The sequence below is a fragment of the Macaca fascicularis genome, chromosome 2, assembly GCF_037993035.2.
Source record: "Macaca fascicularis isolate 582-1 chromosome 2, T2T-MFA8v1.1".
Classification (NCBI taxonomy): Eukaryota; Metazoa; Chordata; class Mammalia; order Primates; family Cercopithecidae; genus Macaca; species Macaca fascicularis.
The window spans coordinates 118,598,030-118,619,906 of NC_088376.1; the positions used below are offsets into that span (position 1 = coordinate 118,598,030).

Sequence of the window (21,877 nt, forward strand, 5' to 3'; positions counted from 1 at the left end):
CTTTTCCCAAGCACAAGTGTGGCAAAATAGACAACTGAGATTTTAGCTGAGGTGTATTGATTACCAATCTGATGCTATTTCCACCTGAACACACACCCCTTAGCGTGGTACAAAAGGCCCTCTCCCACCTCAGGGTTGGGGGGATCTCTTCAGTCCTCTGTCACTCGGTGCTCCATCTGCAACCCCAAGGATGTTCAGGGATGCCTGCGAGGTGAGCTGGGCTGGTGCCCAGAGACTGAGGGCTTGGAAGAAATCCAAGAGGCCCGAGGGTAGCAAGGTTAAATACAGTGCACTAAGCTTTGTCTAGGCTCTCCTTTTCCTTGTGTCTTGATTTCCCGTGGGAGCCACAGCCTTCCTGTGTGGTAGTCCACTCTCTTGTACTATTGGATAACTATGGAACTCAGTGATGAAGCCACCAGCCCCTTCAGGCCCTGTGTGCCATGTGGCCACGTTAGAGACCAAATGCATCCCAGAAACACTGAGTGGGATCTGAACCTCAGCCCCTAATGTCTCACTGGTCTGACCTGTGAGACACCTCAATACCTCCCCTAAGCAGAAGAGCCTGCTGGGCACTGGGTTCAAAGCCTGGCTCCACCACTTACTATCTGGGGGACCCTAGGTGAGGCATGTAAACTCTATAGGCCTTCTTTTCCTTGTCTGTAAAGTGAGGTTAATTATAGTCCCTGCCTCAAGGGATTCCTATGAGGATAAGAGTTCATGTAAGCAAAGCCTTTAGCACAACACTGCCATCAAATATACACTCTAGAATTGCATGCTGTTACTGGTCATCTCTGCGGGTCTCCATTTCCTTCACTGTAAAATGTGGGTCATGACAATATCTACCTCGTGGGACTGTTGTCAGGAATAAACAGTCGATCCATGTAAGTCCTTAGCATCGTGGCCAAGTTCCTAGCAAATGCTCAATAATGTTCAGTTATTTATTATTAGTATGATTTTTATTACAGGTCAGTACTTCTGTGAATTAGAATGTCTCTCCAATCTTCTGTAATGGCGGTCCACAGATATCAGATGCAGTCAAACCTCCAGAGTACCAACTTAAGTCTATGTGCTTCCGTGGAAGTAAAGGTACAGATGAACCTGCAGTTGGAGTCCAGCAGTGTGTCGGCCTGGTACCCTTCTTACCAAAAAGACCAACTTGCGAGTAAAGAAGCAGAGGTTCCATGTGGCCAGATGGGTTTATCTAGCCTGGCCTGAATGCCAGCTGCTGCTTCAGGAAATTCTAGGAGGCAAGAAATTCTTGTCCTACGAGAAGTTCTCTTTCTATAAAAAGGCAACAGAATGGAAAAGGCAAACAACTTTCAGGTTCCCCCAAATGTACCCAACGTTGAGGGAAGGTCACATGTGGTGGCTTTGAACCCAGAAATGTTTCTTTGAGTACAGAAACAAAATGATATTTCCCCCTATGTTGTCAAGGGTCCACTGGAGGGAGGTTTTGTTCCTTCCTCTCCTTCTCAAAGAGCCTCAGGGATACATATTCCTGTTTCAGGAGCTCTGGCGACAGTCTTGGATTGCCATGAACTTACCATGTATGTGTGGATCAGTCACTTCTGACTTGGCCTCAGTTTCTCCATCTGGTAAAATGAAGATGTTGGATTACATGACATCTAACATACTTTCTAGCTCTGACAATCAATTACTCATTGATTTCTGTCATGGTAAGAATGGAAATTCATTCCCTGGCATATAAATCAAACCATTAAAGGAACCGGGGGCTGGTTCTGCAGGCTAAAAAAGGACAGCTAGCACTGAGGTTCTTCACTGATCCACAGACAGGCTGTGAAGGCTGACAAGGCCTTGCATGGACAATTGTGTGTGTATCCAAGTGGTGGCTAGCTAGTATTTTTGCCTGCCCAGCTCTCTTGTCCCTCTCTTCTAGAATAGAATCCATTTTTCCCTGTTGGAAATTGCTCCCCCCACCCCACCAGTGAGGCTGTCAATCACATGGCCTTGAAAAAGGTAATTGTGCACATAATCCAAAAAAGAACCACCAAGTGTCCCTTTAGGGGACAGATGTAGATGTAGCTCAGAGAGAGAAAGTCTCTCCTCTAAAAATCAAAACTACTCAAAGCTGTTGGAAGTCATCTTTACAACCAAGTGGAGAGAGCTTACCAGAGTCCAAAGCCAACCCAATAGAAAGTGCAGAGGGAAACAGGGAGAGAAGAAGCAGGGGAAAGGGAGAAGAAGGGGAGAGGGAGGGAGAGACAAGAAAAGGGAGAAAAAGGGAAGATACAAAAGATGGGAAGGAAGAAGAGAGGGAGGGATCAGGAGAGATAGAGGAAGAGATTGAGAGAGGGAGGAAGAGAAAGGTAAAAAGAGAAAGGAAAGAAGAAAGGAAGGAAGAAGAGAGACAATGCCAGTAACTTAAATTTCCTAATTTGAACTTCTGATTTTCTAATTTGAACCTCTAGATTCATATGTACATAAAGCAAAACTTATGTCTTCACCTTTCCAGTTAAATGAACCAATAACTTCCCTTTTTACTTAAGTCCATAGGGTTCTTCAAATGGGGATCCATGACCCTCAATATATTAGAAACTGCACAATTGGAGCATTTATTAGAGATAGAATGAACTCACTTCAGAAAGAAACGAGGTTTATTTGATGAATATAAATAAGGCGATCAGCACAAAGTACTTCTCATACACATGATAACAAATTTATGAACTGTACATACCTTGTACAATGTTCTACTAGACACGAGGTTACAATGACTGGCTAATACATGCCCACTGGTAGTTTCCAGGGTTCCTTAGTTTTATTTATTTATTTTTCATATCGATGTCCATAATCACATGGTCAATATCACAACCCACATGCCACTCACTTGAAGAAATATTACAAGAAGCACTATCAAACGAGGGTCTCGGGGAATTAGATACACTGACCCTCGGCAGCATTCAATCGCCACTCTACACAAAAAACATTGCAGATAGAGCTTATGTCAACACATTTGAGGTCTCGTCATAAACACTGTTTAAAAAGTAAATTGAAACCCACTTTCAAATGAAAGTTGACACGCTGCTAACGTGCATACTGGATACACAAAAATCATTAAATACAAAATTGAGACTGTACATTGAAATCAAATGGGGTATCAAGTACAAGCCTGCTTTTGCACAAAGACCAGCTTCTCCTAAATGTTAGCCCAAACGTCTTTTTTCAACTATGTTATGATTAGAAGGAAACCTGCTGAAGTTCGCGCAAAGGAAATAGCTTCCCAACATCACAGTGTTTGTTGTAAACCCAGAGACTATTCTTAATATGTGAAAAAGGGATATTTTTGGTAACCCCCCAAACATCAGAGAATATTACATGAAATGGGAAAGGTTGTTATGTTAGAGAGAATTTAAATTTTAAGGGACTAAATGATGTGCCCCCATAAAGGTAAGATCAATATTACTTTTAACCAACGAAAGTTGGGCAGAAAATGATCCCTCCAAACAAGAGCTGTGACAAAATTGGCACATACATAGAAATAGCTAGCTATACATGGGTTGGTTGTTTTTTTTTTCTGTTCCAAGGACCCATTTTCCCTACTGGATTTCCTACTTCCTACTTCAAGTATTCAGTTGCAGAGTTCAGGTCAAGACCTGGTCATAGGAGGCAGTGAGGACCACTTTTTGAGGACATTCAAACTGTTCACTGGGACGCATTTGTGGCCTGGGTTTTCAGTGCAACATTGTGTCAAAATGTGCTAAATAAGCTTGCAAAGAACTCTGCTTACATCTCTAACCAAGACCTAGATCCCTCTGATAGTTAAAGGACAAACTTTTAAAACATGAATGCATTTGGATTGTTTATGCAACACGTAAGCATTACATAGTTGGTTATACTTACTGATGACAAGAACAAAGCCTGAAGCAAGAAACCTGCTTGAGTATCTTAACCGCGAATGCACCAAGAAAGAATGGTGCAACTCAGGGACAGTTTCATCTTCCCCGACAAATAAGGTGTTTGTCTTTTAAATATCTCTATGGCTCACAAGAGAGGTCCAGAGTTAATTGCACCAACATTTAAAAAAGTAATAATAATGACTAAATTCAATGCAAGACTTCAGGGACATCTGTTTAGAATCCTTTCCACAGCAGCAAAGAAAGACAACTATATTTATTAAGGCCACTCATGCTTAAATTCACTGTTTGTCCTTTAAAAATGCAGGTTTTCATCTCCCACTTGCATACACGTGGAAGGGTTTCTTCCATTGACAAGAAAATGGAGCAATACAAGAGTTGCACATGTTTGCCAGACTCAGTCATGAGTTTTATGAAGTTATAACAATTTTAATTGTTTCTTAATATTCAGAGGAAGCAGTAGGAGTTTAATTCTCCTTAGTACCATATCACTGTATGTAAAAGACCTCAAAATTTGGTCTTTTTCCCTGGCATGTGCTTTAAATAATGACTGTATCCACATACATGTTGTGTAGAGCTATATACAGAGACACAGCTTTTGTGATTGTTCCTCATTCATCAATGTTTTCATGTTTGATGCTGAAATGCTTTGGAATCCATGTTGCAGACACATTTTCTTTAAAAGGAAAAAAAAAGAGAAATGACCCTTCATTTACAGAAAATCTAAGCTTACACTGTTTGCACAGCATTTGGATCTTGAAATGTGAATGAGTCCCAGCTTCTTCATGGAGACCTGCACGTACCGGGATGGAAAGAGTCTGAGGCTTGGTGGCGTCCCCGCCGTGGGGATGTGCAGAACACAGGGACTAGAGAGATGCAGGTGCCTCAGGCTTTTGCCACTCTCCAGTACATGACGGGGTACTGGATAAAATTATGAATGATCAATTTAGATGTGCCATGCATTGTCAGAGACACACACCATGTTCTCATAAGGCGATTTCTTGGCAAGTATTAGTGGTTTAAAAAATTGATATCGTTTCCAACCTGGCCCAGAGGTAACTACTGGTTACACCCTCAAAATGCGGTTCTTCAAACAACAGATTAAAGAAATAGAGGAGGGTAAAGGCTCGCAATTTTTGGTGTTTTTTGTTTCTTTGTCAAACACTCCATGCATCATGGTATACAAGCACTGCCAACACCACTCACTCACAGCGAATTTACACTTTTTGATAATCTAATGCATTAGGAATGCCCAATTAGACTGAACCAGCAGGATACTGGAGATGAGGCTAGTTGTCCAACAGAAGCTGAATCCACAGTTAAAATCCCATGGAGTTCAAATTTATCCAATGATGTTTAAGTAACATAAACAAAATGTTATCAAATAATGACATTCAGCAAAGATGATCACATTCAAAATGCCCGCATCCCAACAAAAATGGAGGAGCTGTCACTTTTCTCCTCTGCATTCTTCCTTTCCATCATATCCAAATCCATGAGAAATGACATGAGGTGATGAAGGAAATATCAAGTAGAACAGAATCACGCTCAATAACGTAAGTGAAAACTCCCCTTCAGTTCTGATGAGCCGCTCCAGGTGGTGGTGGACAGTGATGTGAGCCTCACTGCAATAGATTATCAGAGTATTGCTGCAGAGCTGCATGTTCCCTTTATTCAGCCCTTCTGATAGCTGCAACAAGAAGGCACATAATTTAGCAGGAGAAGAAACTGGCAACAATATCTGAGATAATCCTGGCAGAAAGTTTCCCACTCTTCACCCCTGCACGCCTCTCCACCACTCTCAATGGTTGGGATTGGGTGGGAGTGGGGAGGGGGTAAGGGGAAGAAACACAGAGGAAGGACAAAGTAAACAGAAAGATAAACTATGTCCTGCAAGTACATCTGAGAAGAGGCCTCTTTCAAAATATGTCACATATATGTACAAATGTCTCTTGATACACAAAAAAGGAAATTGAAGGGAAATATGCCAAAATGTTCCAGTGATTATTTCCACATAATCAGACTATATGTCAACTTTCATTCTCTCTACACTTTTCTACAATGACGACGTTTTTAAATTATTTTTTAATTTGATTTTACAGACATTAAAGAATTAAAGATGGTTAAGATATCAGAGAACTTAGCATTCACTTAAAAACCAACCAAACATAAATGCGACAGTCATCCATTTGTCTATTTACTGCCCTGGGAAACAGGTATCCAGGAGCACCCCAAGGTTTCTCACTGTCCCAGTGAGGAGCCCTGAGTGTGGATACAACTGCATCCTGGGAAGCAATAGTGCAATGGGTGAGAAGAGGGGTCCATCCCACACTACTGCTTCAGATGAGGACTTCCTTCCCTGCTGATGCTCAACTTTGTGTGCCTGTGCCATTATCATTCACATATGGCCTGTGAGTGCTTCAGGGTTTCCAGCCACATGAGCTCAGCTATCTGGGAAATACGGCAGGAAGAGAAAAGATCAAACATACACACACACCCTTGTGTACACACAAGTCACTTGTACACATATCCTGAGCTGTCTCATTTGGTGGTTGATAGGCAGCATGTTTCAAGTCACGCCGACTAACAAGAATGCCAAAGATCCCAGTGTCTGCACAGGTAGGCAGCTATTTCAAGCCATCATTAAGTAGTGCAAATGAAATATGTGGCTTGGATGAACTCTGCTAATTCATACTCTGAGGAGTTTGGTGTAACCCTTCTGGTTAAGAAACTTGAATCGGGGTAAAAAAAATGACTTTTGCAGAGCCAGAAAGTTAGGGAGTTCCTAGAGCAGATCATATTACTCATTCTGGCACATAAACTCTCTGCAAACTTTGTATGAAAATTGTAAGTCAGAGCACGCTTTCTGTTTCATGAGCTGTGCATAGCTCTAATTCTTTTGTGCATTAAGCATTTCTTAATCATCCTTTTAAAGGGCTGACCAATTTATTAAAAGGCCACATGATTAAAAGGTAAAGAGAAACCCTAAGTAGTATTCAAATGCACCAGTCCTTTTTTTTTTTTTTTTTTTTTTTACAGATGGGGAAACGAGTGAAAAACAATTACAGTGAATGTCCGATGTCCTTGATGTTTTTCCAAGATAAAGTAGCAAAGAACAATCATTTATTCAGTTGTGAGAAAGATTTCCAGCTGGGCAACAGGTCACAAGGCAGAATACAATGCACCACAATTGCAGCACACTGCTTTCGGGTAAGGTTTATGCTGGAGAGAAGAGAATTCTCTAAAAGTGTAGTCATTCTTTCAATCAAACAATCCATTCACCAGGAGGCTTAACTGGCTTTAAGGAAAAAAAGAAAAACAACAAGGTAACCTCAGGTGACACCACCAGCATTTGGAAATGCAGATGATCCCTTGTGGAGGGGGCAAAGAAGCATATGCTTTAAAAAATAATAATAAAAAATGAACTGGCTTCCAGCAATGAGCCAATCTAGGCTGCCACCCACTGTGAGATGATCCCTGGCCAGTCCTCCCTCACCTGGACAGTCACAGCGGCCCTTACCCTTCTCCAGCTTCCTCTTACAGCACCGCACTTTCAACGCAGCAGCCGACAGCAGCGCCATTTCAATGGTGACATCCACTCCATAGTGCATTCCCTTTTACAGTTTACAACCCCTGTTTACAATCCTGTTTTTAATCCCATTGCCCTTAGGATGCAGGACTGATGGACTCCAGGCCATACTGGCGAGGCCCCATCTGGCCTCTCTGCAGTCCTGTACTTACCCCTGACATTCCACTCTTGTGTTCCACCGAAGAAGAATGTTCCACTGAAGCTGAGCTTGCTTCTGCAGCCCTAAAAATTTATTTTCTCCCCATCTCACAAGCGTGTCTTTCTATCTAACATGCATTTACACCAGCTCTTTATCTGATCGATCCCTGTTTATTCTTCAGTTTCAGCTTGGATGTCATGTCTTCCCAAGAAGCCTTTCTTGACCCTCTTGGGTGTAATATAGAGTGGGAAGTCTCACATATACTGCAGGGTCCCCTTCTGATGAATTTTCTAGACTTGTACATCCGATAGAGTGTATGTGTGTATGTGTATATACATATATATCTTTCATTTTGAGGCAGGGTCTTGCTCTGTCACCCAGGCTGGAGTGCAGTGGTGTGATCATGGCTCACAGCAGCCTCAGCCTCCTGAAATCAAGCAATCCTCCTAGCTCAACCCCCCAAGGAGCTAGGACTACAGGCACGTGCCACCAGGTCTGGCTAATTTTTGTATTTTTTGATAGAGATGAGTTCTCACTATGTTGCCCAGGCTCGTCTCAAACTCCTGGGCTCAAGTGATCCACCTGCCTCAGTCTCCCAAAGTGCTGGGATTACAGGAATGAGCCACTAAGCCCAGCCTACCAGTTTAGAGAGCACCTCAGGTAGGCAAAATCCTTAAATCTACTCCCTACCCAAGACTCCCTATCCTAATCCCTGGCACAGGGAGCGAGAAGGTATCAGACCACGTTTACTATAAAGTTACCTTACGATGTAGTTACTAATCAGTTGACTTCAAATTAGTCTAAAGGGGGATTATCAGCTGGGAGAGGTGGCACATGCCTGTAATCCCAGCACTTTGTGAGGCTGAGGTGGGCGGATCTTCTGAAACCGGAAATTGGAGAACAGCCTGGGCAACATGGCAAAACCCCATCTCCACAAAAAAAGCTAAAAATTAGCTGGGTGTGGTGGATGCGCCTGTGGTCCAAGCTACTCGAGAGGCTGAGGTGGGAGGATCAACTGAGCTGGGGAGGTCAAGGCTGCAGTAAGCCATGATTGTGCCACTTTAGCCTGGGTGACAGAATGAGACCTTGTCTAAAATAAAAAATAAAAAATTTTTAAAAAGGGTGATTATCTGAGTGGACCTAATTTAATGACAGAAGCCCTTTAATAGCAGAGATGTTTATTTGCTGTAGCAGAAGAGAAAGTTAGGGAAATTTGAAACCAGAGGGATTGGCTGTGCTGTGATGGAGTGAGACGGGGCAAGGACCTGAGAGCTTCCTATACGATGTGAGAATGGCACCCAGGTGACTGTCAGCAAGGGAACAGGGACCACAGACCTACAACCACGAGGAAATGAATTCTGCCAACAAACCGAAGGAGCTTGAAGGTGGATGCTTCCTGGAGCCTTCAGATTGAAGTCCAGCTAAGTCCACCTTGACTTTGGCTTTACGAGAGCCTAAGCAGAGAACCCAGTTGAGCCCATCTGGGCTTCTGACCTATGTACAAAACTGTGAGCTAATAAATGGGTGCTATTTTCACCACCATATTTACGGTAATTTGTTATGGAGCAATAGACTAATACAGCACCTCTCTGGGTCAGGCAACGTGCTTGGTGCCAGGAATGTAATAGTGAGAAAAGCAGACAAGGTCCATGCCTTCATGGAGCCTGTATTCTTGGGGAGGAAGACAGAAACAAATAGACACACAGATCAACAAATGAATGAGAATTTAAACATTCGCACCATGAAGAAAAGGAACGGGGAACTGTGATAGGGATGCTTAAGATTTATTAAGTGACTGATGACAATTATGACGTCAATCTTTATTTTCTTTTGATGAGAAAAGATGTCTATCCACAACTTTTCAGTGGAAAAAGCAGATTACCATTTTATATGCATAGCTCCATCTCATTTTTGCATCAACATATACATAAACATTTGCAAGTGTATACATTAGAATATTATTAATATTTATCTCTGGGTGATGTTTTTAAATTTTTCCCCTTTATTTAATTTTTATTATTTTTTTGAGATGGAGTCTCTCTCTGTTGCCCAGGCTGGAGCGCAGTGGCGCAGTCTCAGCTCACGGCAACCTCTGTCTCCCTGGTTCAAGCGATTCTCCTGCCTCAGCCTCCCAAGTAGCTGGGACTACAGGCGTGAGCTACGGTGTCCAGCCATTAAAATTTTCTCCTTCAGACTTTTTTTTGGTGTGCTTTTTGGATTTTTTTAAACCTAAGAATATATAAATAGTATCATACTAAAATATAAAGCTATTTTATTTGTGGGGAGAAACCAGGATTGGGTAGGACTGCTGCTCTTGACTTGGTTCTAGGTGTGGGGGTGTGAGGGGCGGGGTGGGTGACCGAGCACAGCAGTAAGATTCCACTCCAGGACAAACGCCCCAGTTAGAGCAGGCTATAAACGTGTGGTGTCTCACAAATATTCCTTCAGACTGTTTTTCTTTGGAATAAAGACACCTGCCCGATTATGGCTTTCTTCTCCTGCCCTTTCAGTACTGATTTGCAGAAACAGGCTGGGAGAAAGGGGTCTTTGGTAAACACGGAGGGGTTAAAGGGGAAACTGTTTAATAACAGTAGTAAAACGCAGGCTATTTTTGACATCTGGGTTAATGTCCATTATGTTCCATGTGCTTTCCAAATGTGTGCAGTGTGCCCCCAGGTACAAAAACAGACACCCATTCACGACGGCTTCAGATGCCCCTAACACGCTGCACATGGTGCCCACAGAAAAGGCAAGCCCCTGATAGACTAATTAACAACGGTTGGAGGAGAAGAGCTGCTCCTTCTGGGGGCAGCGGGCATCCTGCAGAACAGCTCCATGAAGCCACTCTGCTCATAGCAAAACCCAATAGAGTCGTTTCTGCTAAACAAAAAAAAAAAAAAAAAAAAACTATAACTACATCTGTGTTATTACTTAACATCTTTAAACACGGAGTGGAATGGGTTTCCCGTTTTCCTCATGAAGATTTATTTATTATTGTTGTGATCAAAGTGGCAACAAATTATGTTAAATCATTTAATTTTCTTGATAGAAGCAACCACCTTGAAACCATAATTCAAAAATATGAGTGGAGAGCAACATTTTACCTTGAGAGTGGACTCCTACAGCTCCACAGGGCAATAAAATGTAACACTTCAGAACCCAAAGGGCTGGGGGCTGGGATGGGGGTGGGCTGGGGGCTGGGATGGGGGTGGGCCGGACCAGCCCTGTGCTCAGAATTACAAACTGCTGTTAGGGATGAGGAAGTTTGCTGGGAGGAGGCAGCGGAGGGACTTAGTATTTCATCTTTGGTTTCTGTGCACGGGGTGTAACTCACCCATAATGTTTTAAATGAAGGGATTCAAATGAATATAGGCTGTGTACATCAAAATGGCAGCACAGACTGCTATGTCTCCGTAGGATTTATTTTTGTCGTTATTATTGTGATCAGAATTATTACCAATAATTCTACCATTTGGTGCATACTATCTGCCACCACCCTCTGTGTTTTGCGTTAATTATCTAAAACCAGCTTGATAGCACTGAGGTACTGATGCAGTTGGTTAATGGCCCTTCATGCAGATGAGGAAACGAAATCTTATAAGAACTGGATGCTTTTGGTAACATTCCCCAGCTGCCTGGGGCCTCATTTGAATCCATGTCTTTTGGACTCCAGCGACCATTCTCTCCAGAGACCACAGACTCCTTGAGGCAAGGATTTCCTAAATCTGTCTTTTGTGTTCTATTTTCCCATTTCTGTAACCTCTCCACAATACTTGTGATATGTAACTAATATATTTTTTTAATTATCTAAAAACTGGCCGGGTGCAGTGGCTCACGCCTGTAATCCCAGCACTTTGGGAGGTGAGGCGGGCGGATCACTTGAGGCCAGGAGTTCAAGACCAGCCTAGCCAACATGGCGAAACCCCGTCTCCACTAAAAATACAAAAATTAGCCAGGCGTAGTGGCGGCCACCTGTAATCCCAGCTACTGGGGAAGCTGAGGCAGGAGAATCGCTTGAACCAGGGAGGTGGAGGTAGAGGTTGCAGTGAGCCAAGATTGTGCCACTACACTCCAGCCTGGGTGACAGAGTAAGACTCTGTCTCAAAAAAAAACCCAAACAAACAAAACAAACAAACAAAAATTATCAAAAACTTAAATGTTTCCTTTTAAAAGAAATATTTATTTTGCTACCATAATAGAACCATTATCTGTCTAATATGCACTATGCTAATTGCATGGCTATTAAAGTAAAAGTCGTTGTTCACAGAACACCTAAAACTATCTCCTGGATATGCTCTTCCTGCCTTCAATCAGCCTTGCCTGGGAGACCGTTCCCAGTGCCCAGCCATGGCCTTCTCCCCACGGGCAGAACCAGGCACGAGTCAGCTGGTCTTGCATATACTCTGGCCACCAGCCAGCCCCAGCACCACCCTAGTCTACATTTTGGGCTTTTGTCTTCTCAAGGGCAGAAAGCAGTGAAATAAAAAATCAGATATCTGCCATTCAACACAAGCATTAGGTATTCTAGGTACTTTTTAAAGCACTGGTTGAATAGAAATGTATTTGGTTGTATTTCCTCAAAAGAATACCTCCTTTAACTGGAGAGACTGCCCATGGCTAAAGGTCTTTGTCACTCTGCTCCAAGGTTTCTCCATCTCGGCACTGCGGCCATGTGGGGCTGGATAATTCTTTGCTGTGGGGGCTGCCCTGTGCATGGTAGGATGTTTAGCAGCATCCCAAGCTACTGCCCACTAGAAGCCAGTAGCACTGCCCCTCTCCCAGTCATGCAATCAAAAATGTCTCGGGACATGGTTCCATATCCCTGGGGGATAAAATTGCCCTAGTTGACAACCATTGGCCTATATGTTTTACACAATTGGTTGACTGTGCTGTTTTAAACAGTGATATATTGGTAGATACGTACAGTATATGCATACATGCATCTACCAACCTATGTAAGATATGAACACTTTTGGAGAAATAAAGATCAATTTCTAAGCTGCTTTCATACTGTTTCAGAAACAGCTGCATAGATTTAAAAGTCCTGTGGAAATAGGTACAACCTCAGTAATAAAAATAATGAAAATGTGCAACTTATCTGACATAAAAATAGAAATGCTACAATCCTGAGATAGCAAGACACCTAAGACACTTGCTGAGTTCAGTGAAAAGGTGAAATCTAGTTTAAATGTATGGCATTCCTTCAGTGGCCCTCTAGGAGTCTGGCATTTTGCCAGGGTTCCTTGTTAAAAATTTGTTAAACGTGTTTGGCATTAATGCAAACACAAAGTGGTCATTTGTTACAAATTCTATTGGAATGCATTCATTTAAGGCAATGAAGTAGTTACTAGAAAAGAAAAAAAAAGTTCATTAAGTACATTTTAAAAATACAATGATGTATGCAGTGTGTAACTGTGGCGCCCTGGTGGCTATATAAATCGCTGACAGAATAACCACACATTGTGTTTAGTTTGAAATTGGAATCTTTTAAACATAACTGATAGAACAAAAACTGGTTTTGTTTGTTGTCAAAACTAATGATAGTCTTTCTTTTCTGAACTAGTTAAAATAACCAAAGGTTTGGAATACAATTTCTAACATCTGAAATCAGTGAAACAGACAGGTTTAAAGAAGTCTTTGGGAATCTTTGCGGGTGCCACTACTGACATCAGAGATGGGGGCTGGTCCAACAAACAGAACACCTGCACTCTGGAAAGAGGGGGATGTCCGACCTATCCTGGAGAACCCCACTTGGGTAGCGCCAGGACCTCTGCTCTCTGAGCTGCCTGAGGTTATTAGGTTACCTGCAGAGGGAAAACCGTGGCTTTCATCACAGAGACAATGGAATCCTATGAGCAAATATCCTAAGCCTGTGTCTAGAACTCCCACCCCCTGTCCTGCCCTAAACTGTTCACACAAAGGAATTATTGCTGAGTAATAGTGACTCCTTAGCTTGCTGAAGAAACAGTTATGAAGCTCAGCTCCCTGAAAAAGGGGATACTTGACATCATCTGACATGTGGCCCTGCGGCATGCCTCGCTGTGGGTGTTAATGTGGAATACCTCATCTCAGGGCCCATTGATGCTAGCTAAAAATCAGTGTTAAAGGTGAATGAAAAACTCACCATTTCCAAGAAATATTCAGAAATGATTTACTACTTTCTTCCTCCCTTTCTCTTTCACACACTGACATATTTAATACTTACTACCATGAAAGTGTCCCGATAATAGAATCCCAGTGGTCCTGAGACCCTAGGACCAGCTCAAATTCCCACGGCTCCCAAACTTCCTTAGGTTGATCTCTTCTGCCATCTGGGTTTGATATTATCTAGGCTGCCCTTGAAGCAGATGGATCCAAGATCTCTTGGTCCCAATCTCTGGAAACATTCTCCTAGTTAAGAGTAAATTTAGGTTGGGCATCGTGGCTCACGCCTGTAATCCCAGAGCTTTGGGAGGCTGAGGAGGGTGGATTGCTGCCCAGAAGTTTGAGACCAGCCTGGGAAACATGACAAAACCTCCTCTTTACAAGAAATACAAAAAATTACCCGGGTGTCGTGGCAGGTGCCTGTAGTCCCAGCTACTTGGGAGGCTGAGGTAGGAGGACTGATTGAGCCCAGGAGGTCAAGGCTGCAGTAAGCCATGATTGTGCCACTGCACCCCAGCCTGGGTGATAGAGTGAGACCCAGTCTCAAAAAAAAAAAAAAAAAAGAAGGAAGGAAGGAAAGAAGGAAGGAAGGGAAGGAAAGGAAGGAAAGGAAGGGAAGGAAGGAAGGAAGGAAGGAAGGAAGGAAGGAAGGAAGGAAGGAAGAAAGGAAGGAAGGAAGGAAGAAAGAAAAGAAAAGAAAAGAAAAGAAAAGAAAAGAAAAGAAAATTAGACAAAACCTTGCACCCTGTATGTGGCCTGGAAAAGTTTACCCTACCCTTCACAAATGCCAAAACAGGCTCAAGAAACAAAAAGTCAGCCAGACATGGTGGCTCACACCTGTAATCCTAGCACTTTTGGAGGGCAAGGCGGACAGATTGCCTAAGCTCAGGAGTTCGAGACCAGCCTGGCCAACACGGTGAAACCCTGTCTCTACTAAAAATTAAAAAATTAGCCGGGCGTGGTGGTGGGCGCCTGTAATCCCAGGTACTCAGGAGGGTGAGGCATGAGAATTGTTTGAACCAGGGAGACGGAGGTTGCAGTGAGCCGAGATCGCGCCACTGCACTTCAGCCTGGGAGACAGTGAGACTCTGTCTCAAAAAAAAAAAAAAAAGAAAAAAGAAAAAAAAAAAAAGAAACAAAATTTCTAAGAACAGAGAGAAAAGACTTATCTGCAGAAGCAACAAGAAGACATGATGGGAAAGGGTAGAAACACACCTTGAATACTGTGGAACACATCTTGGTTTTGTGTGGCCTGAAGTTCATACCATTTTGGAGGCCTTTTTGAAGAAAAAGAATATATAAATAATTGAGTATTTCAAGCTTGATAAAAATATATGGCCTTGTGAACACTTCATTGGGGGCACCTCCCAGGGCCTTGGAAAAGTCAGCGTACCTGAGGTGCTCCAAACATAAGCTCCATTATCTTCATGATCATGAGCCCTGTTATCTTATTTTTGAGATGGCATTTTCAAATTCCAATGAAAATAAAGTAAAACATTGTTAAAAAGCCCCTTACTGAAAAGAATTTGGTTTTAAGATGAGGCTGCCATAGCATAAACAAGTCACAGGAAGACATCTCCCTAAACTGGATGCTAAGAAAGCTGTCATGTTTGGGAAGGAGATGCCCCCTCCTAGAAAAGGAGCCAAAGAGGCATTCTGTAGAATTTGAAACATGAAGGAACAATTTGATATCTCAAGTTTACTGACCAGAAGTGGCTCCAATGACAAGTGTTTACAACAGGATCTTCATAGAGCCAATAATGGCAATTAGTCTCCAGGATTTGAAGGCGCCCTTCCCGCCTCACTGAGGTGGAATGCCATTTACTCTTGGGCTGGTGACTAATTAGGGGTCTCGTTTGAAGATCAAGGTTTTGCGATCCCTGCTTCTTAATAACATGGTTTGCCTGTCGGCCACCTGGGTCCAGGCGAGACCTCCCTTTCCTCCTCCCCAAACAGCAAGCACTGCCTTAGGCCAGAGCAAGTGTGGGCAGGAAACCACAGATCCAGCCTTTTGAGCGATTTAACCTCTTCACCGCCAGGATCCTACAACCCAGTGCTTGATTCAGCTGTGCAAAAATGGAGGCATTTGACCTTGTTTCTCAGTCAGGGCTGAAGGCTTGCCTGTGGTGCAAAGAAACCACCTTGGAGGTGAAATGCTATTCAGCATACTTTCTTGGAGAAGAAGAGAGAGAGGAAGACTCCACTTTTCCAGGTGGGTAGCTCATCAAGAGGCTCTCTGCATTTCTTCAGACTGGGCCGTTTCCAGAATGCCTAATAGAAGTGACTGGCTAAAGAAGTGGGGAGGCAGAGCCCTCATGTAACTGCTCATGAGACCCAAGAAGCTGAGGTGCCTGCGTCTTCAGACATCTTGCCAGGACCCCGTGGCCTTGCTATGTGAGGCTGGGCTGGGGCTACACTTTCTAAGACATGGTGGGGGAGAGGCCAAAACAGCAGGAAAAGTAAGCTGCAAAGAATTAAGCTTGTAACAACTTGGGCAAAGCACAAACAGTGACTGAGGTTGGTCCTCTGGCTGTTGACACACGCTGGCCTGGGTCGGTTGTGGTCACTAAACCCATTAGCGTTCCAATGTGGCAACAGCTAATGCAGCAAGTTCAATGTGTTTTTGTTTAATTTCTAAATGCTGGGTGCATGCCTGCAAGGATGGCCTGCTGAAGACAGACAACCCCACTGCCATAAACACAGTCATCATTGTCAGTGATCTGAAATTCATTTTTTAAACTATTTATTTCTTGGAAGATTGGGGCTAAATGGAGTTTTGCTTTTCATGAACTGTTTTTTAATTTCAACTTGCTACACACTTCTTTGTGTTTTCTAAGCAATCACCAATTCAGAGTTTCCCCGCAACAAAAGGAAATAGCCTTCTCTTGGGGGAGGGGACCATCTTTGGTAGGGGGGAAGGGAAAAGGGAAACATAAACATAAGCCAGCAACCAGCTGGGTGAAGTCAGGCCTTTTAAAGATATTCTGCCTCTCTGGGCCCTAATCCTCACCTGCAAACAAAGGAACAGGAAGAATGCTACCTCATTTTGGTCTGCAGAGTTGAAAGGGAAGTGGGTTTTTTTTTTTTTTTTTTTTGAGACGGAGTCTGGCTCTGTCGCCCAGGCTAGAGTGCAGTGGCCGGATCTCAGCTCACTGCAAGCTCCGCCTCCCAGGTTTACGCCATTCTCCTGCCTCAGCCTCCTGAGTAGCTGGGACTACAGGCGCCTGCCACCTCGCCCGGCTAGTTTTTTGTATTTTTTAGTAGAGACGGGGTTTCACCGCGTTAGCCAGGATGGTCTCCATCTCCTGACCTAGTGATCCGCCCGTCTCGGCCTCCCAAAGTGCTGGGATTACAGGCGTGAGCCACCGCGCCAGGCAAAGTGGGTTCTTAAATGAGATACAAAAGCAAATTCAGTCTGGATTTTATATTGTCTTCAAGCTATGTTTTTTATGAAAACTATAGGAATACTTCCTTCCTTTCTCCTTTCCTTCCCACCATTCCTCCATCTGTTCCTCTCTTCCACAACTTTTTTTTAGCATTTACCAGGAACCATGCTAAGTACTAAGGCCATGTGGCTGAACAAGACAGCCACTAGCTCTGACTTCATGGAATGCACCTCTCATAAGCATGCCAGACATTATATTCAACAAATCATTAAACAGAAGATGTGACTATTTAAAGTCATGCTAAGTAAAAAAGATGAGAATGGCTCGCCAACATTCACTGAACACAGACACTCGTTTTACAACATCCAGTCCTTATACTCTGAAGAGGTTGTCATTATTAACCCATCATACAGCTCCAGAAACAGGTGTAGAGTGCTTACACATGTCCTCGTGTGCGAGAGTCACACCACTGCCCTACTACCTATTAACCCTATAGCTAGTAGGTGGTGAGGCAGTGGTGTGATCCTTGCACAGTAGGACGTCAAATCCCCAGCTTGCAGGAGCACACTGGGACCCTGACTTGGTCTGACAGGAAGGTTGGAAAGACTTTCCAAGGAAGTCGCATCTACTGTGGTGTATGCACATATACTGGAAGAGAAGGACTTCTTATTCTGCACTGCAGTAATTGACAAGTAACTGTGGATTTTCATGCGTTCCTAGGGTTTTGTCCAGACTCTGTGCTTTCAAATTGATTTTCAGTCATTAATTTTTGTTTCCCAACACAAGCTCACCTAGAGCCTCCTTCAAAAGCCTCCACTTTTGAAGGCCTCCACTTTTGAAGCCACAGGCATCCTCCTTCCCCTCCATGAGTTTGCATTATGGTCTTCTGGCTTCATGGTATTTGAGATGATTAATCACTTTTAAATATGAAAAAAATTAACATGTCCGAAGCATTCTTCCTGACTGTCAAATGTTTTGCCTTAACAAAGATCCAGAATGTCTCTCTTTCCCTGTCACACCAAAGCAATACATTTTCTCCTGGAAATTCAACTGCATAAATCCCATTCAGAAACCTCAAGCAATATATCTTGACATCTAAATTTCATTTAGGAGGAATGCAATGATTGATCATTTATCATTCTGAAATTGAGTGAACTATCGGGAGGATTCCAATCTATTGCTTCTATGAAACTGATGGGATATTCACATGTCTTCGGGTTGCATGGGGGCTTTGGGGTCCAAGTTGTCTTTGAAAGAGTGGGGATGCTAAAAAGATTATTGAGGGAAGGTATGCTTTTACAGGCAAAGTATACTTCCAAGGCTTGACTTCCTCCAAATTAGAGCCTCCCCCAGCAATGGCCAGGATGTGTGGTACTCAGTTACTCCCCCTCCTCTATCTCCATACACAGAATCTTGCCCTCCTGCCCTTTTCCTTTCATAGGTAACACTTTGAAAGGACTGGGGAAAACTTGACATGAAATCCATCGATACTGGTAGAACTTGCCATCTAATCTATAAGGTTTCTATTTAATCTAAAGCTGTTTTGTCCAACAATTTTTAGTGCAGTATAAACAAAATGGCACCTTTCTGGTCCCAGGGCCAGGCCATTGGCATTGTAGCTGACATTCTGGTTCCCACATCATATAACGTCTTTATGTTGAGTAGAATTGCTTGGCCAGCAGGAGAACTGGCTGGGGTGCTACAGAGTAAGGTTTTTGGAGTATGTACAGTGTCACTGCTCTTGTGCTACATGTGGGGGTAGGGGCAGGACTATCAAAGCAACAAATAACAAGGTTCTCAAGTCCAAGGATGTGTTTGATAATGCTAGGTCCCAAGTGAGTATCCATTATGTATTTTCCATGGTGTAGGTTTTGAGAAACAGACAGAATTGGATGCTTCCAGAATTGCAATCAATCCCTGCAAATGCACACATGACAGCATTTGCTCAGGAGGCCCCTTGCCCAACAGACCACCTTAAAGGGAAACAATAATATCCTCCTCCAAAGAATGAGGAGTTTGAGAAAAGCAAGCAGAGGTTATTTCAGTGGGAATCTGAGGCCAGTCACATTTCACAGTGCCAAAAAGCAGACATGCTCTCCGGTTTGAACTTATATTTAAATCCCATGCCAAAGCCTGCCCTTGTAGGTCTGCATGAAGCACAAGGGCCCAGGGCTGAAACCCTTAGTCTCCCATCTCCAGCTCCCACTCAGGGATATAAGTGAACTCTGTAATTGTCTCCATGTGTAACTGGGAGAGCTGTAACAATGGACCTCTCAGATGGGCCCATTCTCCCCTCTGTTATGGGGCTTCCAGCTGTCATACATGTTTCCAACTTAGATGTGGAGGTTCCCTGAGAGGGAATTTGTGTGCTGCTTTTGTCACTGGTCACTTTGAAGATTAAAGAGAGGAAAATGTGTTTTCATAATATGTGAACTGACTGGAAGTTTCCCTATTAAATCCCAAAGTCCTGGCAGGCAGAGGTCAGGCTTAACTCCTCTAAGACTGGTTGGCATCCATGACTGAAGGCTAGGAAATGCCTTTGGGCAGACCTGGGCCAGAGACCAAGGGGCTAGGGCATGACAAAGTGGTCACCTGAAGCATGATGCCAGTGGGTTCTGGGGGCACCCTTGAAGCCACTGCCAAAGCCCAATGCAGCAGGACCACAGAGTCCCCTGGAAGACCCATGGATATTCCAGAGGCCTCAGCTTTGCTATGGAGAACTTCCTTGGGAGCTAGTCCCTTGAGTGATATTGCAAAGCTCTGCAGAGATGTATGAAATTCCTGATCAGGGGTGCCAAGCCATGAACAGAGATTCCTACTGCTGGAGGAGGCACATGCCTGGGTCTTCCTTCAGAGCTTTTGCATAGATGTTCCCTCTTACTTGGGCACTTTCCCCATCATCCTTTACCTGGCTGCCTTCTGCTGATCCTTGGATGTCAGCTTCAATAACACTTCCTCAGGGGAGCCTTCCGACTTCCGTTCCTGGTCAAATCCTCTCGCCAAACACTGTCCTGACAATTTCTCCCCCCTCTCCCCGTATGCACTCCTGCTTCTGGGCAACCCGGCATCAGACATTTGTGTTAGGATCTGATTAATGCCTGACTGCATCCTAGGCTGCCTTCATGAGGACAGGCTGTGTGCGTCTTGCTCACTGAAGTGTTTCTTGTGTGCCTGTCACACAGTGGGCACGCAATAAATATTGAAGTAGATGAAGAAGAGAGCTAAGTTCATTGATGGTAACACACATTTATCAAATGCTGACTATGTGCCAGGAATAGCCCTAAATGCTTCTGCAGCAGTGATTTTCAACCTCAGCACTACTGACATTTTGGACTAGATAATTTGTTGTTGCCATAATCACTAAACGTGAGAGCCTGAGACAGGGCCTAATAGGAGCTTCATATATGTGGACTACCTATTACTCCTTCCCCTTTCCATTTTGCTGACTGCGGGTAAGTCATTTAACCTCTCTGAGCTTCAGTTTTCTCATCTCCAAAGTGAAGATAGTAACTCTAACCTCTCCAGGTGGTTGAGAATATAAAACAAAATGAACTCTCCCTTACTAATGGCTGACATATAACAGGAGTGCAATGAGAAGTAGTCCTTATTATCTCCCCCTCTATCCTAGCCCATATACAGCAGAGGGCAATAGGATCAGCTTGATCCTGAGTGCAGAAATAACCAGAGTGGGATGTTCATGCCCAGGTTAGGTATGGGCTTGGTCATCTTCATGAAAAGATGTGTGCAGAGTAAAGAGAGAACACATCATGGGGGCCAGGAAGAAAGAGTGGTAGAAAGAACCCCAAGCTTCCCCAAAACTGCAAATTCCCTGCCTCCGACCTGGGACACCTCCGGCAGCCAGCCACGTTGGCAGCCTCGCACTTTCTCTTGGGCTCTTCCTGTTGGCATAGCCCACCCTATTTTAAAAAACTCCAGTGGTTTTTTTTTTTTTTTTTTTTTTTCTCATGGCTCCAGCTGTTAGATAAAATTTCAAGGATATTTCTGTGGCAGGTACAAACCTGGACAGGAAGCCTTGGGAAGAAATCCTAAATTAATTATATGTCAACATTTAAGCCACAAGAAGGAGCAGTTGTCATAAATTTTTGGAAGGTTAAAATCCAATTTTAGTTGTAAATGTGAGCAAGCTCACTGACTCACTTGTGAACGGGTGCCAACAAAATGATATATTTTACATTCTTTCACAGCTTGTTTTGGCTAAACACAATGAAAAAAGAGAGAGAGAGGAATTACAGTTTTTATTCTTCAGTGGGCTGAGGTGTTCAATCATGCAAAAAAGCTACATGTGCCAAAGCAGAAGAAATTAGCTGAGTTTATCCATATTTTTGGGTGCCTTCCACCTTTATAGAGAAAGGAAATGGAGCTGAAAACTCAAAAGATGGCCACCGGTACCACATTGGTCATCGTTAGTGCTGATGGCCCAAGGCTGGACATTCCTGATGACAAATCAAGACTCCTCCAGGAACTACCCTCACGGTTTGTCCTCAGTCCTGACCAAACCCTGGCACACTAACAATTTCCAAAGCATCATTTCTCTGAATATTTGCTTGCGTTGAATTCAATGGTAGGATGTCACGAGCAGAGAGGCAGAAGAATTTCCTTTAATTTTCACAAAATTAGGAAGGTGGCTGGGATACAGTTATAATTTTTGCTTATTTTCTCATTCATTCATGCATTCATTCAGTTCCTCAATTCAACAAGCAATCACTTTTGCCAGCCATGGGCCAGG

At 43.5% G+C, this 21,877-nt stretch overlaps 1 protein-coding gene across 17 annotated transcripts in view; it reads right to left on the reverse strand.

Moving 5' to 3' along the window:
• Positions 1 to 2,597: 2,597 nt before the first annotated feature.
• Positions 2,598 to 21,877, reverse strand: part of ERC2 (ELKS/RAB6-interacting/CAST family member 2) — a 974,891-nt gene continuing 955,611 nt past the window's right edge. For 15 of the 17 annotated variants that reach the window (XR_012431280.1, XR_012431279.1, XR_012431278.1 and 12 more), the window contains one exon: positions 2,598 to 5,562. Coding sequence is in view for 7 of the 17 variants with exons in the window: in XM_015446056.3 (XP_015301542.3) it covers positions 5,323 to 5,562 (240 nt within the window). In the remaining 10 variants the exon portion in view is untranslated. The remainder of the gene's footprint in view (positions 5,563 to 21,877) is intronic. The other 2 variants (XR_012431281.1, XR_010585149.2) reach the window with 1 other exon arrangement.